This window comes from Malassezia globosa (genome assembly GCF_000181695.2).
Source record: "Malassezia globosa CBS 7966 chromosome Unknown mgl_sf_2.1, whole genome shotgun sequence".
Taxonomy (NCBI): domain Eukaryota; kingdom Fungi; phylum Basidiomycota; class Malasseziomycetes; order Malasseziales; family Malasseziaceae; genus Malassezia; species Malassezia globosa.
The window spans coordinates 885085-899041 of NW_001849872.1; the positions used below are offsets into that span (position 1 = coordinate 885085).

General features: G+C 52.9%; 7 protein-coding genes across 7 annotated transcripts; 4 read left to right on the forward strand and 3 right to left on the reverse strand.

Moving 5' to 3' along the window:
- Positions 1-363: 363 nt before the first annotated feature.
- MGL_1241 (uncharacterized protein) lies at positions 364-1716 on the forward strand (the record flags this gene model as incomplete). The annotated part of the gene is made up of 1 exon (XM_001731921.1): positions 364-1716. The coding sequence occupies one exon, from the start codon at positions 364-366 to the stop codon at positions 1714-1716; it is 1353 nt and encodes a 450-aa protein (XP_001731973.1).
- A 181-nt stretch (positions 1717-1897) lies between these two features.
- Positions 1898-2887, reverse strand: MGL_1242 (uncharacterized protein; the record flags this gene model as incomplete). The annotated part of the gene is made up of 1 exon (XM_001731922.1): positions 1898-2887. One exon carries the CDS (start codon positions 2885-2887, stop codon positions 1898-1900), a length of 990 nt encoding a protein of 329 aa, XP_001731974.1.
- A 75-nt stretch (positions 2888-2962) lies between these two features.
- Positions 2963-3229, reverse strand: MGL_1243 (uncharacterized protein; the record flags this gene model as incomplete). The annotated part of the gene is made up of 1 exon (XM_001731923.1): positions 2963-3229. One exon carries the CDS (start codon positions 3227-3229, stop codon positions 2963-2965), a length of 267 nt encoding a protein of 88 aa, XP_001731975.1.
- A 374-nt stretch (positions 3230-3603) lies between these two features.
- On the forward strand, positions 3604-6417 carry MGL_1244 (uncharacterized protein; the record flags this gene model as incomplete). The annotated part of the gene is made up of 1 exon (XM_001731924.1): positions 3604-6417. One exon carries the CDS (start codon positions 3604-3606, stop codon positions 6415-6417), a length of 2814 nt encoding a protein of 937 aa, XP_001731976.1.
- Positions 6418-7371: 954 nt separating this feature from the next.
- MGL_1245 (uncharacterized protein) lies at positions 7372-9777 on the forward strand (the record flags this gene model as incomplete). The annotated part of the gene is made up of 1 exon (XM_001731925.1): positions 7372-9777. One exon carries the CDS (start codon positions 7372-7374, stop codon positions 9775-9777), a length of 2406 nt encoding a protein of 801 aa, XP_001731977.1.
- A 1724-nt stretch (positions 9778-11501) lies between these two features.
- On the forward strand, positions 11502-12052 carry MGL_1246 (uncharacterized protein; the record flags this gene model as incomplete). Its single annotated transcript, XM_001731926.1, has 2 exons — positions 11502-11620; positions 11662-12052. 2 exons carry the CDS (start codon positions 11502-11504, stop codon positions 12050-12052), a joined length of 510 nt encoding a protein of 169 aa, XP_001731978.1.
- A 267-nt stretch (positions 12053-12319) lies between these two features.
- Positions 12320-13738, reverse strand: MGL_1247 (uncharacterized protein; the record flags this gene model as incomplete). Its single annotated transcript, XM_001731927.1, has 1 exon — positions 12320-13738. One exon carries the CDS (start codon positions 13736-13738, stop codon positions 12320-12322), a length of 1419 nt encoding a protein of 472 aa, XP_001731979.1.
- Positions 13739-13957: the final 219 nt, after the last annotated feature.

Here is a 13957-nt window from a genome sequence, read left to right on the forward strand (position 1 = left end):
CTGACTAATGATACGTGTTGGAGGCGACGTCCAGAAAGGGTTAAGAGGGAAAAAGCGCACATAGATAGCGCGCCTCGGCTCCAGGACGATCGGGCGCGATCAAATCGATCGCCGCGTCAAAACGTAAACTGGCAAAAGGCATTCGCGCCCCTTCAGCGTGTTCCCATCTGTGACGTAAGCATCACACGAGCGAGTGGTGTCGACGAGTATCTTAGCTTGTCCTTCTAGCCCACACACGCACCAGCAACGTTAGTGACCCGAGCAAGGATGGCGGCGGCATTGTGGCGGCGGACATGCGTGTCGTGGCATAGCCAATACATGCGTTTGTGCGCACGCAGGCACGCGACCACTTGGACAGATGTCATGTCGAAGGCGAAAGCGGCCATCTCCGGCGATGATGCTCTCGCTTCTCTCACAAGAGATCCGTTGGACGTCGTTGGCCAGGACCTGTCGTCCCTGCGGCACAATATAGCAGCTCTATTGGGAAGTGGACATCCTTCTCTTGACAAGATTGCGAAGTACTATTTCGCTGCAGAGGGCAAGCATGTGCGTCCGATGATCGTGCTGCTTATGTCGAAGGCGACGAATGGCCTTTCGCCCGCGTGGCAAGCGCACCGCGTCGCGGCTGTTGGTGAGCATGTCGACTTGGCAATGAGTCGTCCTGATGTTTTGAACGATGCCAACCCAAGTGCAACGAATCCCCATATCCCGCAGGCCGCTGAAGCAAGTACCCATCCGTATGAGCCGGCACTGCAGTCGACGATTCTTCCGACGCAACAGCGTCTCGCAGAAATCACGGAAATGATCCACGTGGCGTCTCTTTTGCACGACGATGTAATTGATGCTTCTCCCTTGCGTCGTGGTGCGCCATCAGCGCCTTCGACGTTTGGGAACAAACTCAGCATTCTGGGTGGCGATTTTTTGCTTGGCCGCGCGTCTATTGCCCTAGCTCGCCTGCGGGACCCCGAGGTCACAGAACTCATGTCGACGGTGATTGCGAATCTTGTGGAAGGCGAGGTCATGCAGCTCAAAGCCACAGATTCAGAGCAAGTGCCCGTTACAGACGTGCAGTCGGCGCGTCCTTCCAACGAGGTGATGGAGCGGTTTTGGTTCGCATATGATCAAGGGTCATCGTCGGCGATGAGCACGCCAGGAGCGCCGAACGCTCTACTTTTCGAGTTTTACTTGCAAAAAACATATCTCAAAACTGCCTCGCTTATCGCTAAATCTGCTCGGTCAGCTACGGTCCTGGGCGGCTGCGGTACATGGTCGAATCAACAGAGTGACATGACGCCACAGCAAAGGGCCGATGCTGCCACTGTATGTGATGCTGCCTATACGTTTGGACGCAATGTTGGGATTGCATTCCAGCTCGTGGACGACATGCTAGACTTCCATGCGACGACCGAGGCATTTGGTAAGCCGTCCGGTGGGGCTGATCTCAAGCTGGGTCTTGCGACGGCGCCTGTATTGTATGCTTGGCAGCAGTACCCGGACTCCCCGCTCGGCACGATGGTGCAACGTCGCTTTAGTGAGCCCGGTGATGTTGAGCAAGCGCTCTCGCTCGTACACAAGTCTGAAGGGATGCAACGGACGGCGGCCCTCGCCCGATACCACGCAGACGTTGCTCAGCACGCGTTATCGATGCTGCCGCCCAGCGATGCGCGTGCGGCTCTGGAAACACTGAATCAACAGATCATCACACGTGCGAAGTAGATCATGCCTGTGTAGCCAAGGTCGAAACGGATGCCTGTTTTATGACAACATAGACACAAAGGCTGGGGGATGCGGACGGGTGGGGGTGGGGGGGGGTTGGTGGGTGAGCGAATGCCTATTTGCACCCCAACTGCTTTCTGCTTCCCTGACACGCCAGAGAACTCTGAAGCACTGCTATGACCTATGTCTGCTCGAGCCATGCGCCGAAAGCGTCATGCCGCTCATCTTCATTGTCGTCATCATCGTCACCAACGCCGCTTCCACTTCCAGCATGTCGGGCTGATCGGCGGAACTTTGGCTTACCGTCCACACGCATAGCAGTGATCTGTCGTCCTGCAAAGTAACGGCCATGCATTCGCTGCTCACACGCACGCGCAACATGCGGTTCACGGAACCGGACACTAATGAGGCCCTCAGGCTCCTTGTCCCAAAGCACGACATTCGTGACATCGCCGAGCGTCTCGCATTCCTCACGCACATCCTGCTTCAGATCCAGCAGGAGAGTGGGGTCCGCATCCAGCTCAGCAAGCGTAAACATCTTTTTCAAGACCACAGTACGTGCAGATGGTCCGGGCCCGGCAGCTGCACGCCGTTCTGAGTCGGAGTCCGAGTCCCAGTCGTTGATCTTGTTGTGCATGCGGTTCATCCGGCGTCGAATGCTCTTCTTGTCAGCCTCAGAGAGCGGCGCTCGTCGCTCGTCGTTCTCGCGTCCTGGATCGTGATGAAACTCGGCTCGCTGCACTTTCATACATGGACCTGTCAAAATGCCTTTGGACGCACGCAGGTACGTGTCGTCGAGCAGCTGGACTGCCAAATCCACACTCTCGGGCTTAAAGTAAACGACAAGTGCCTCGCCTTTAAAGACACGCGTCTCTGGATCCTGGTACATCTTTACACGTGGATGCCCATCGTCGTCCTCCAACAAGACGCCGTATCGAGCAAAGACTTCAGCAATCTCAGCCGCACTTGCATCCAGCGGAAGGCCACTTACAAACACTGACGTGTTGGGCCGCGCACGCTTCGCGGGTGGAGCCGTCGATGCCGATACATCCTCCGAGCGTGGATGCTGTACGGCAGAGTTTGGGCGAGCCTGAGTGCCTGAACCGCTCGCCTCGGCACGCGTCACCTTGTTACCGCCCGGGGCGCCAGGCGCTGTGGCTTCTCGAGTCATGCTCGCTGTGCGTTGCGTCTCTTTCCGCTTCTTTCCCTGCTGTCGCATTAATACAGGTGCCGCAGGCGTCTACAGTCAGTGCACACGTAGAGGAACACCCACATGCTCGTCCACGCCGTCCATACGATATCCTTCTTGCTGCTTCGCCATTTCGTCATCGCCGATTACCCTGACCCATCCACCTGCCGTGATTCGTGCGTCGTTCGCAGCCTCTTTTGAAGGTTCCTGACCATGCCATTCGTACTCAATGCCACTGTCGTCTTCCCAGATCCAACGTTTGCTCTGTGTATCAAAATGTACTTGGGCATCAGACACGTCCAAGTATGCAGGGGGCCGTCCCATCGTTCCGTGGGGTTCTGTAGCTGCGCGGTACGTGTTTGCGCTACACGGACAAACTCAATTCGGTACGCACGTTGGGCTCCGGGCGAAGCAAGCACAATTGATCGTGTGAGGGCCGCGTTGGTTGCCACCGCCGCTGCCGTGTCTCAACCTCGCGTGCAACTACTGAACCGACGCGTGCCGAATCTGCCGAGGCTGCCAGCCCTGAACCAAGCTTTGGGCCAGGACTGCGCTGACACTATTCAATGAAGGCGTGTATCGTTCCAGGCCGCCTGATGCGCAAGGCAGGGGGCGGAGAGCCCAGCTAGGCGGCTTCGTCTGGTTTTGAATCCTCCGCCTCGGCCGGTGGTCTGTCGTCCAGCCACACGTTCCTTTGTATGAAGCGCATTGCGGATCGGCAGATTCAGCGTGAAGACGGCGATGACCCGCACTCCGTTGGCCCCGACACGAGTGGATCTGATAATGTGGCTCCAGTAAATGCACAAGAGCGTGAGCCGCGCGTCATCCGTGGTTTGCCGAAACGCAAGGGCCTGAAGGCAGCTGCCAGCACACCACCGTCTAACCCTTTCGCCATGCTCGCAAGCGGATCATCGCCATCGATCTCGCCCGCGAGATCAGGTCCAAATGCGGGTACTGGTCAAGGTGTATCCCCTAGCCTGTCGATGCCGTCTATGCCCGCTACAGCGCGAGCGGAACCGCCCAAAGCACCTTCGCTGTTTGCGTCCGTCGAGCTCAAACTACCCTCCTCATCGCAGTCAACTTCGCCCCTCAATCCGCCGTCCTTCGGGCAAAGCAATTCGTCTTCAAAGCCAGCCTCGTCTACAAGCTCGTCTATATCGGCGACGGCATCTTCACATGCACGTGTGCCTGTCGAGTATTGGACAAACGTGCGTGGTCTCAACTGGTCGCTTGTCAAGGAGCTTGTGAATGTACTAAACAGGTCCGATGAGCTCGCCAATTTGCAGGATGTCCTGGTCCAATTCACTCAGACGTATGTCAAGTTCCATGCCGAGCTTGATGAAAAGTGGCTTCCCCACACAAAGCAACAAGGCGCCGACACCACGACGACTTCTCCAGCAGCTCCATCATCCTTCCCAACACAGACACCTGCGCAGCAACCATCAATGAAAACGGCTCCTTTTTCACTTCCTGCCTCGACTTCGAGTTTTTCCTTTAATCCTCCTAGCCACGCAGCGAAACCTCCTCAACCCAGCATCTCCACAACATCTTCTGTTCAAAATGACAAGCCGAAGTTTGCGGGTCTCGGCTCTGGGACCTCGTCTGTGTTAAGTACATCTTCTATCACTGCGCCTACGTTCTCTTTCAAGCCAGCTGGATCAAACGTCGCCGGATCATCGCAAGCTTCCACGCCTTCTTCTAGTTTTTCTTTTATTTCCCAATCTGATCCGAAGATCGAGCAGCCAGCAGCATCGCAAAAGAATGATGCGCAATCGTTTACCTTGGGCTCGGCACCTCCTGTCTTTTCGTCTTACGAGAGTGCGCCCAAGACCACTGCGACAGCTACAGAGACAGCAACTTCATCAGCATCGGCGCCCTTGCCGAAGTCAGCACCTACCGCGTCGCTGCCAGACTCCCATGCTCCCGCGTCGTTGGCACCCTCACTAAATACTTCGACACGCACACTTCCATCTGGTGCATTTGGATCTGCATCGTCACTCATCTCGTTTGCTTCCGTGGACAAACCAGCGCCAGGAATGGGCCCGGTTGACAAGTCTGCCGGTGGATCGCAAGTGTCTCTCAAGTCCACTCAAGACAGCAAGGCGGATTCCAGCTTGACGAGCCATCCATCATTCGGCACAAGCTTCTCGCCTTCTTTCAAAACAAAGCCGTCTACCAGCTCCGGCTTCGGTACCCAGGCAAATTCAAGCTTTGGTGATAAAGACAACTCTGCTGTTAACACTGCATGCCGCACCGGCGAAGGCAAAGACCAAGTTTCGGGTAAAGGATCAACGGCTTTTGGATCCAGTTTCTCATTTGCCCCAGCTGCGAAGCCTTCGGCTAGTTCTCCTTATCCAACGAGCCAACCTACGAATGGTGCTGCGGTAGAGGTTCATCAGTCCAATAAAGAGAACGGAGATCATGACACTGGTGTCGATGCTACTGTTTCTTCAACCTCTGCCGGCGCAAGTACGTTCCCTCCAAAACCAGCAACATCAGCATTCAACTCTGGCTTTTCTTTCGCTTCAGTCCCGAAAGCGAACGGCTCGGCATTCACCGCAATGCCCAAGCCAGCAGCTGACGTGCCTATCGTGTCTGCCTTCTCGGCTTCTTCCAAGTCCAAAGCCAACGATGCCTCGGGTAGTCTACCAGCTTTCTCATTTTCGGCAACATCCCAGCCGGAGAAGAACCCTTCTGCGAGCACTCCATCTGCCTCAATTCTAACGACTGAGAAGCCATCATCTGAAGCTGAGTCTTACAGGCCGACACAATCATCGCTTGGTCATACGAATGAGCAGCCAGCAGCAGGTGATGCACAGGCTCAAACAAAGGACCCGAGTACTTCTATGCAAGATAGGTCAGCACGAGAGTTGCAGAGTAAGCCTCAACTCCCGACGCTTCCCAGCACTGGCTTTTCATTTGCTGGCAAAACCACTCGATCGTTTTTGGACGGAAAGACATCAGCAGTGCAACCGATCTCAGAGACAAAGCCACCGACATTCCAGGTGCCTGTAGGTGGCTTTTCCTTCGGCAAGCCCTCTACTACTGAAAAGAAGGAGCAGGCACAGCTGGATATGAAAGCTGCGTCCGACATGTCGAATTCAGACACGGCAGCGAAAGAAAAGAACGGGTCTGAACCAAGTTCCAAGACCAGTGAAAAGAGCGACAATTTGCCACAGACCCCATCAAAACCGGCGGTCACGACGTCGAAACCCATCACATTCGGCTCAGCAAGCTCGTCGCGATCACAAGCGTCTCCTTCTGCTCCACACCGCTTTTCGTTCGGCACAAGTCCTTCCAGCACAGATGCGTCGACGTCGCCATCCTTCACCAAAGCTGCCATTGGGCCATCATTTGCTAATACGACAGGCGTGTCAACGGGGGGCTCTTTTCAGTTTGGAAAGACACCTATCTCGTTTGGCCAAGCTGATAACAGCAAAGACATTGCGACACATTCTTCTGATACGCATGATCAGACTGAGTCACAAACATCGGCGGATGAAGGCAAATGAGCCATCGTTGTATTCGATGCTATCTATGGATCCCAACTAGCCGTCTTTTCGTACGATTCTCCTTACATACATATATCACGATGGAAAAGACAGGTTGTAACTGAGCCGCGTCGGGTCGTGCACAACGGTGGGTCACATCCATGCGCTCGCTTCGACGCGCTCCAACGGCATGGAATTGCATCTAATAGGCTTGTGAGTGCGGCAGCTCAAGAAGTCACGTGCACTGCTTGAGCAGCGTCAGAACGTAGTCGGGACATGTGTGCAACGCACCGCTCACTTGGGTCTGACTGCGTGGTACGTGCGAAGCTAGGAGGGACATTCCCAGCCCACGCGCGTGTGGTGGTGATGGATCGAGTGGACCGCGCACTTCCGCCGACACCAGTGAAAGAGCCCCCAAGACATGCTAAGCCTGTGGCTCAGGCTGGCATAAAGACGGTGGATGACCCGTCAACCTGCATCAATCCTGGACCCCAGGACGGCGGTGAGGGGAATAGCAGCAGCAGTGACGTGGATGGGCGGCGCACCAAATCTGTCAGCAGCATAAGCTCCGCAAACAGCACATCGAGTATCGAGGCAGTGCCTTTTCGTGCACCGCCTTGTGGGAATGTTAGGCCGCAGCTAGATCCGCGGTGGGTTCCAATCCGAGTCGAATCGCCGTCGGTCTTTCAGTCATCATCACCAAGGTTAAGCCTGAGTGACCACAGCTTACAAGCGTTACCCACGACACCGTTCAATGGCTCACAAGCTTCAGCTGATGTGCGTCCAGATCCGCGCACACCAATCCTACGCCCAGATAGTGCTCAAGGCTCGACGAGACGGCATGCAGGCGGCCACGACATGGCGCCACCGCCATTTTCGCCGACTGGTCCTGTTGTGAAACAACGGGTCTTACCAAAGCAGCCGACAGACCGTTGGATGTATCGCAATGGGCCTGGGCAATCACGAAGACTGCCTATGCTTGGACCCGTCGAGGATGACGACGCACGTCGGCAGATGTCTCGATCGTCGTCGCGCAACTCACTTGCCGTGCCTGATGGCTCCTCATCCCAACGTTCCTCTGTATCAGATACCCATCAGCGATCTACGGAGGTGACAGCGCTGTCGGGAGGATCGGTTGATGAAGACGCGCGGTCGCACCTGTCCAGCTCTTCGTTGACGACGTTGGCAGCCCAGTCGGGTCCTTCTGAGTTACTACCTGCATCCAAAGCTGCAAGTACTACGAGTGTCGATACAGAGAAACCATCTCAGCACTATCTATACCGTGACTCCTCCTCGCACGCGCGAGCACTGCATTGGCTCAGACATGTGCAACAGCATCAGCGTCTCCATGGCGACGAGTCGCCAGAGCGCCAACGTACCAGTGACGATACCCATCGCACCTCACATGTTCGCCACTCGAACAGGTCGTCTCTTTGCACGCTCATGCCTCGGTCGCCATCACCTCGTGTGCCACTCTCGGACACGTCGTCGGTCCTGCTCGAAACGCCACCGATGCGGTGCATGCAGTTGCAGTCTGCCGAAGACGTGCGTTTCTCGCGGGCCACATCCAATTCACACAGCACGTCAGACAGCTCACGAGCATCATCACGTCGGCGCACAACATCTGACTTTGTCTTCGGCGAGGTGCTCGGAGAGGGCTCCTACTCGACTGTGATCAAGGCATGGGATGTACACGACTGGCCCGATGCTGAGCGGCAGGTCCTTGTGGCACGCGCCACTGCGCTCAATGCTGCGGCTGGTCAAGCTGGCTCTATGCCTGTATCTGACCACATGCCCAAAGCTTATGCCGTGAAGATACTCGACAAGGTCCACATCCTGAAGGAAAAGAAGCAGAAGTATGTGCGGGTGGAGAAAGAGGCCCTTAGCCTGCTTGTCAACACCCCTGGTGTGGTGACTCTGTATCATACATTTCAAGACCGCGAGAGCTTGTACTTTGTGCTAGAGCTTGCACCAAATTGCGAGCTGCTGCACTATGTACAAAAGTATGGCTCGCTAGATCTTGATTCTGCAACGTTCTATGGTGCACAGCTTGCTGATGCGATTGACCGTATTCATCGCGCTGGCGTTGTGCATCGAGATATCAAGCCAGAGAACGTGTTGCTAGACGGACATATGCGTGTTCTCGTGACAGACTTTGGCTCGGCTCGTGTATTGGGCCGTTCAGCTGACTCGTTGCCGGACGAAAGAACGCACAGCTTCGTTGGCACGGCCGAGTATGTGAGTCCTGAGCTTCTGAACGATCAGGTCGTTGGCATGCCCGCTGACTGGTGGGCATTTGGTTGCGTCTTCTTCCAGATGATTGCCGGGCATGCACCGTTCCGCGCTGCGAACGAGTACCAGACATTCCAAAAGATCTTGCATCGTTCTTTTGCCTATCCCGTGAATTTTCCCTCTGACGCACGCATTTTGATCGATGCGCTTCTTTGCCTCGATCCAAACGTGCGCGCGACGGCCAAAGATGTGAAACGCAACGTGATTTTCCATTCCATCGACTTCGCAACTCTCTGGACAATCGAGCCTCCCCAAATCCGCCCCGATTACATGCAGCGGCCCCAATCCGACGAGTCAGAGACGCGGGCCTTGGCCGAGCTTGATGAGCGCATGAACGACCTTGGTTGTCAGCGCGAGGACTCTTTCGCCTCACTGGAGCCGTCGAGTGTCACAGACGACTCTTCCGTTGCCTCCAGCAGTGAGCTCCCTGGCCGAAAGGCCCCGCCATCGAGATCGACTTCTAGCTCTTCCCGTGCCAAAGGCCTGCAGCACAAAGGTCAAGTTTGGACAGATCTTTTACTGCCAAGCGAGGATGTTGTCTTCTCTAGCCCCATGCTTCTAAGACGCTCTGCTAACACTGGCATGTTTGCCCGAAAATGCCAAATGATCTTAACGACCCTTCCCCGACTGTGTTGTATAAAAGAAACCTCTCGCTCCGTTCAGGTCCTCGCCGATATTCCTTTATGTCCTCCTCAGTCTCTTCCTTCCAAAGAACCCCCCATTTCTGACCTAACACGCCCACCCACGATCCTGGTGCGGAGTGAGTCTCGTCGAAGTGCTCAAAGTCAATCGCGCTTGCATCGCTCACATTCAACCAAAAGTCGCATGCAAGCTCTCTCACGTACGCTTGGCCTCCGGTCCAAACAGGAGGATGATTACAACGACTGTGTCAAACCTTTAGACCGAGTCATGTCTGCTTCAGGTGATGCCTCCGGCTCTTGGCCTGTGCAGGTCGACTTGCGCGGGCAACGTGGATTTGTGTTGCAAACGCCTGAAAGGCAATGGCAGTTTGAAGACCCTGCTGGCGATGCTCCGTTTTGGGTACAAAGTATTTTGGAATCATTGCAGTCACAGCCTGCTGTCCAATAGCGAAAATCATTCTGTGTATATGGGAGTTGTGCCTGAGGTACAAATGGTATATCGTGTGCCTAAGTTGTACGTACTGATCGATCATGTGAATCCTGTTGCTCCCCAGGATATCATGCAACTTGGGCTGAGCTATGTGGAAGATGGGAGGAGGGTGGGGGGGGGGGAGTAGATTATCGTAGGGGAGGAAAGGCAACTCTATGGAAAGGGCAGTAGATCTGGCTTTGTGATACTAATGTTGCCTGGCTTGGTGTACCAGATTTATTTCAAAGAATACTTTGAGAAATACACCGCATGTTGGGAACGTGTATTTTCTGCCCCCCTCATTCAATAGTCTATTCTCAATCTTGTTCATCGAATATAAACCGACAGCACGGATTTATAAAATTTGATATAGAAACCTTGTTATGATTAATATGGACGAACAAGAGGACCTGACACAAGCATGGAGGTATGTGAGATGTAATTGAAATGGCCGCGAAACATAGAGTGTGTTTCACCGAAAGATGGTATTAAGGCAGGCGCAAAAGAAACAAACATCAAGAATAGTATGCTATGTGGTCATCACGTTGTAAACCCATCAGTTTGTGCTATCGTTTTTTCTTGCGATGTTTGGTGCACTCAGTAATGAATAGAGAACAAATAATATGACATCTATCGGACGTTGCTTCCCATCCTAATCTCACAAAAGTCAGTATGTAGTTTAAAAACTGCCGAACATGCGTGCGGTTTTGACTCATTGTGGTCCTGTGCGATTCCATCACACCAGTCTTTTCAAAGCCATGCGTGAATCAATCTATCACGAATGTGATAAGAAACTTTGCTACGTCGCCTACGCGGCAGTGACACCTCCAATGCAAGCCATCAATGCAGTTAGTTTCAGTGTCCAGTCAGCATCGCAAAATGAGAATTGGTGTTCCCACCTTCTACTCCAAGTGCGACATATTGTTTTATCAGATTCGTGAAGCATTCATTTAATTCTGCTCAATTCCTTTTACTCTATTTAGCTCTTCAATTGCATGCTGTCCTTTGATGTCGTCTTCGCTGAATTTCACCCGCGACCATCTTCAGCAAATACGCTAACAATACACTTGTGCCTGGAGCTTCTCATTGTCTCGATGAAACTAATAGAGTAGAATGCCGCATGTACACGAAATATGTTCGTGATGGGTGAACTCGGACTCAGTGCAGGTGCCTCTTGCACATGTGTAGGAAACGTTTTGATGGTGGCTTGGGTGGCCAATGACGGGCTAGGATTAGCATATTGTGTGTGATTTGACGGTGTAAATTCGCGAAGCCTTAATATGGCCCGTGCAGGAACCTCTAAAGCGGCGCAAAGGGGCTCGTCATTCCACGTGATTTTGACAACTTTGTTTTCCCTACTGTAGGTAACGATTGGATCTAATTGACTTTTCGAGCCACCTGACATTAGCAGCCAGCATGTCCGTTGTCACGGGAGCGGCAAAAATGATGGCGTCGAATCAACTCGAGAAATGGGCACAGCAGTTTGAGCCTGATGTGCGTTGAAGCTTTGTTCGCTAACTGTGCTATAGGATCCCTACTATGAATACTATATGGAAGATGGAAAAGAAAAGCGCCGAAAAGTATGTTGATTTTTTTCCTGCTTACTCGACCAGCGCGAAGTCCCTCCCGGCCTATCGAAACATGATGAAAAGATCCTGCGAAAACTCAAGAAACGGGCACATACACTAGATAAAGGTTTCAACATGTGTGGTCTCCGATTTGGCTGGACATTCATTATTGGATTGATCCCCATCGCAGGTGACGTAACCGATGCACTGTTGAGCCATCACTTGATTGTAAAAAAAGCGCAGAAGATTGAAGAGTACGTCCTAGGGCTACCCAAGTTTAACTGACTTTGTGAAGTATTCCGCCAGAACTCATTCGTCATATGATTGCTAATAATGCATTCTCCTTGAGTGTGGGACTGATTCCTCTTGTAGGCGATATTTGCGTGGCTACTTTCAAGACCAACTCTCGCAACGCTAACCTTGTGGAGAAATGTACGTCAATGATTTTGCTTATTCACAAATCAGTCCTGCGTGAGCGCGGTCAACAAAACCTGCAAAACAACGGTGGTGTGCCGCCCCAAAAGTACGAATCCAAGAGCCCATGGAAATCACTTTTTGGTACCTTTTCTGCCCGCCATCCCGACTCCAGCTCTCAAACGCCCTATGCTAGTGGGTCGAGTTACACTTCTGGCGCTCCAGCCTCTGTCTCTCACGCACAACAGGCACCACCCCCGCCCCCTCGCTGAATATGCATCGCATGTACAAAGAATTGGATTTACAGTTATTAGATTTACCTCGGGCCATATAGTGTCAGAACCTTTTTCACGCAACTAATCGTTAAATCAAAGAGGTGGTATATTTAAAAAAAAAAGTTCTACTGACAACCTGATGGGTGATAAAAGGCCCTAGTGCGAATAGAACAGCCGTTGTCTCGATCACTTCGCCGGGAGGACGCGTGCCGCTATGCAGTTATTGGGACACGAGTGCTTGACTAGACACCCCATGCTCACAAGCTAGGCTAACCAGTCCTGTGGATGCTCCAGCACGTCTTGAATAGCTGCACGGGCCCTCATCTCTTCCTCCGGGTACTTCTTCTGGTTATCAATATCATTCATACTGGCAGCTGTCGAGTTTTGACGCCCTGTGCCGGTTGTTCCTTCCATGTATTCCCATCTCGCAAAGAGAGGCAAGCTCATCAGGATGCTTTCAATTCGTGCGCCCGGGGTCATGAGTCCGAACTTGGTGCCACGGTCATACACAAGGTTAAATTCAACGTAGCGGCCACGGCGCAGGTGCTGCCACTCAAGGTTTTGAGATGTGAACTTGTCGTATTTGTGTTTGTGCACTAACGGTAGGTATGCGGGGATGAAAGCATCGCCCATCGCACGGACAGCACGGAAGAGTGACTCTTTGTCATGTTGCTTAGCCGACACAAGTTGCCGGTCTGTATTCTTTGAGCCATCGACCAGTGGAATAAATGTCGCCTTGTTGCTTGTCCATGATGGCAAAGTCAAGTCATCGAAGAACACACCACCAATACCGCGACTCTCGCCACGGTGTGTCAACCAAAAGTAATTGTCACACCATCGCTTCCAAGCAGGGAAAAAGGCAGCGTCTTGAGAGTCAGCGGCAGCCTTATGAATCTCATGGAAATGCTTTGCGTCGTCAGGGAACAGGTACATCGGTGTCAAGTCAGCGCCACCGCCAAACCACCAGGCTACAGGCTCATCCTTTTTATAGCGCGGGTTAGGTGAGCCATCTTTGAGTGTCTTGGGATGCATCAATTCAAAGTATCGATAGTTGAAATGCGCCGTAGGTCCCATGGGATTTTTGGGGTGGATTACCACACTAATGCCCGTCGCAAAGAAGGGCAAGCCATCCACTTCGGCGTCACGACCCTCGATCTTATATCCTACACGTTCAGTGAGTCCACCGTGGTCTGCAGACATTTGTCGGATTGCAGAAGGCGGCAAATTACCATATACAACACTCACATTAATCCCGCCTTTTTCAAACACTTCACCGTCCTGAATCACACATGATGTGCCTTCTCCACCTTCCTTGCGGGTCCAAGACTCAACGGTAAAATGCTTAGGTTCATGCGATGTACGTCCAGCATTTTCTTCCGCTTCTATATCATCCACCAATCGACGCTGCAACAGCTTGACGTACGTCTCCATCCGCTTGCGCATGGGCACGTTAGTGTCGTCCAACACGCTAATATCCAGGGCTGAAATATCGGGCTTCGTTGAGACCTTGGTCATCTTGTTAACAGAAGCTGTAGCATCACACTCAGCAATATTACCAGCCAAGTTGCCTTGAAGTGTGAGCGTCACGGCAGCGGCAGCAGTGAGAGACGCCACTGCTACTGTCTTGGCGATATAGGCAGGAGTTCCTGTAAATGCTGCTGCTCGTCTCGCTGACATATGCATTATAGTGCGAGCATTTCGTCTCAGTGCAACTGGGACTCGCAATTGCGAGCGAGCTGAGCGCAATATACTATATGCGAACATTGGACGGAAGACAAAGGAAAAAGTGGCGTGGTCAGGTACCGTCTCTTTCATTCAGGTCCTGAGCTCGCGGTGCCCCATGCAAAGATGACTAATCAAGAAGACTAGAGTTCGAACGCTTTTGTTTGCAAGTAGTCAGCG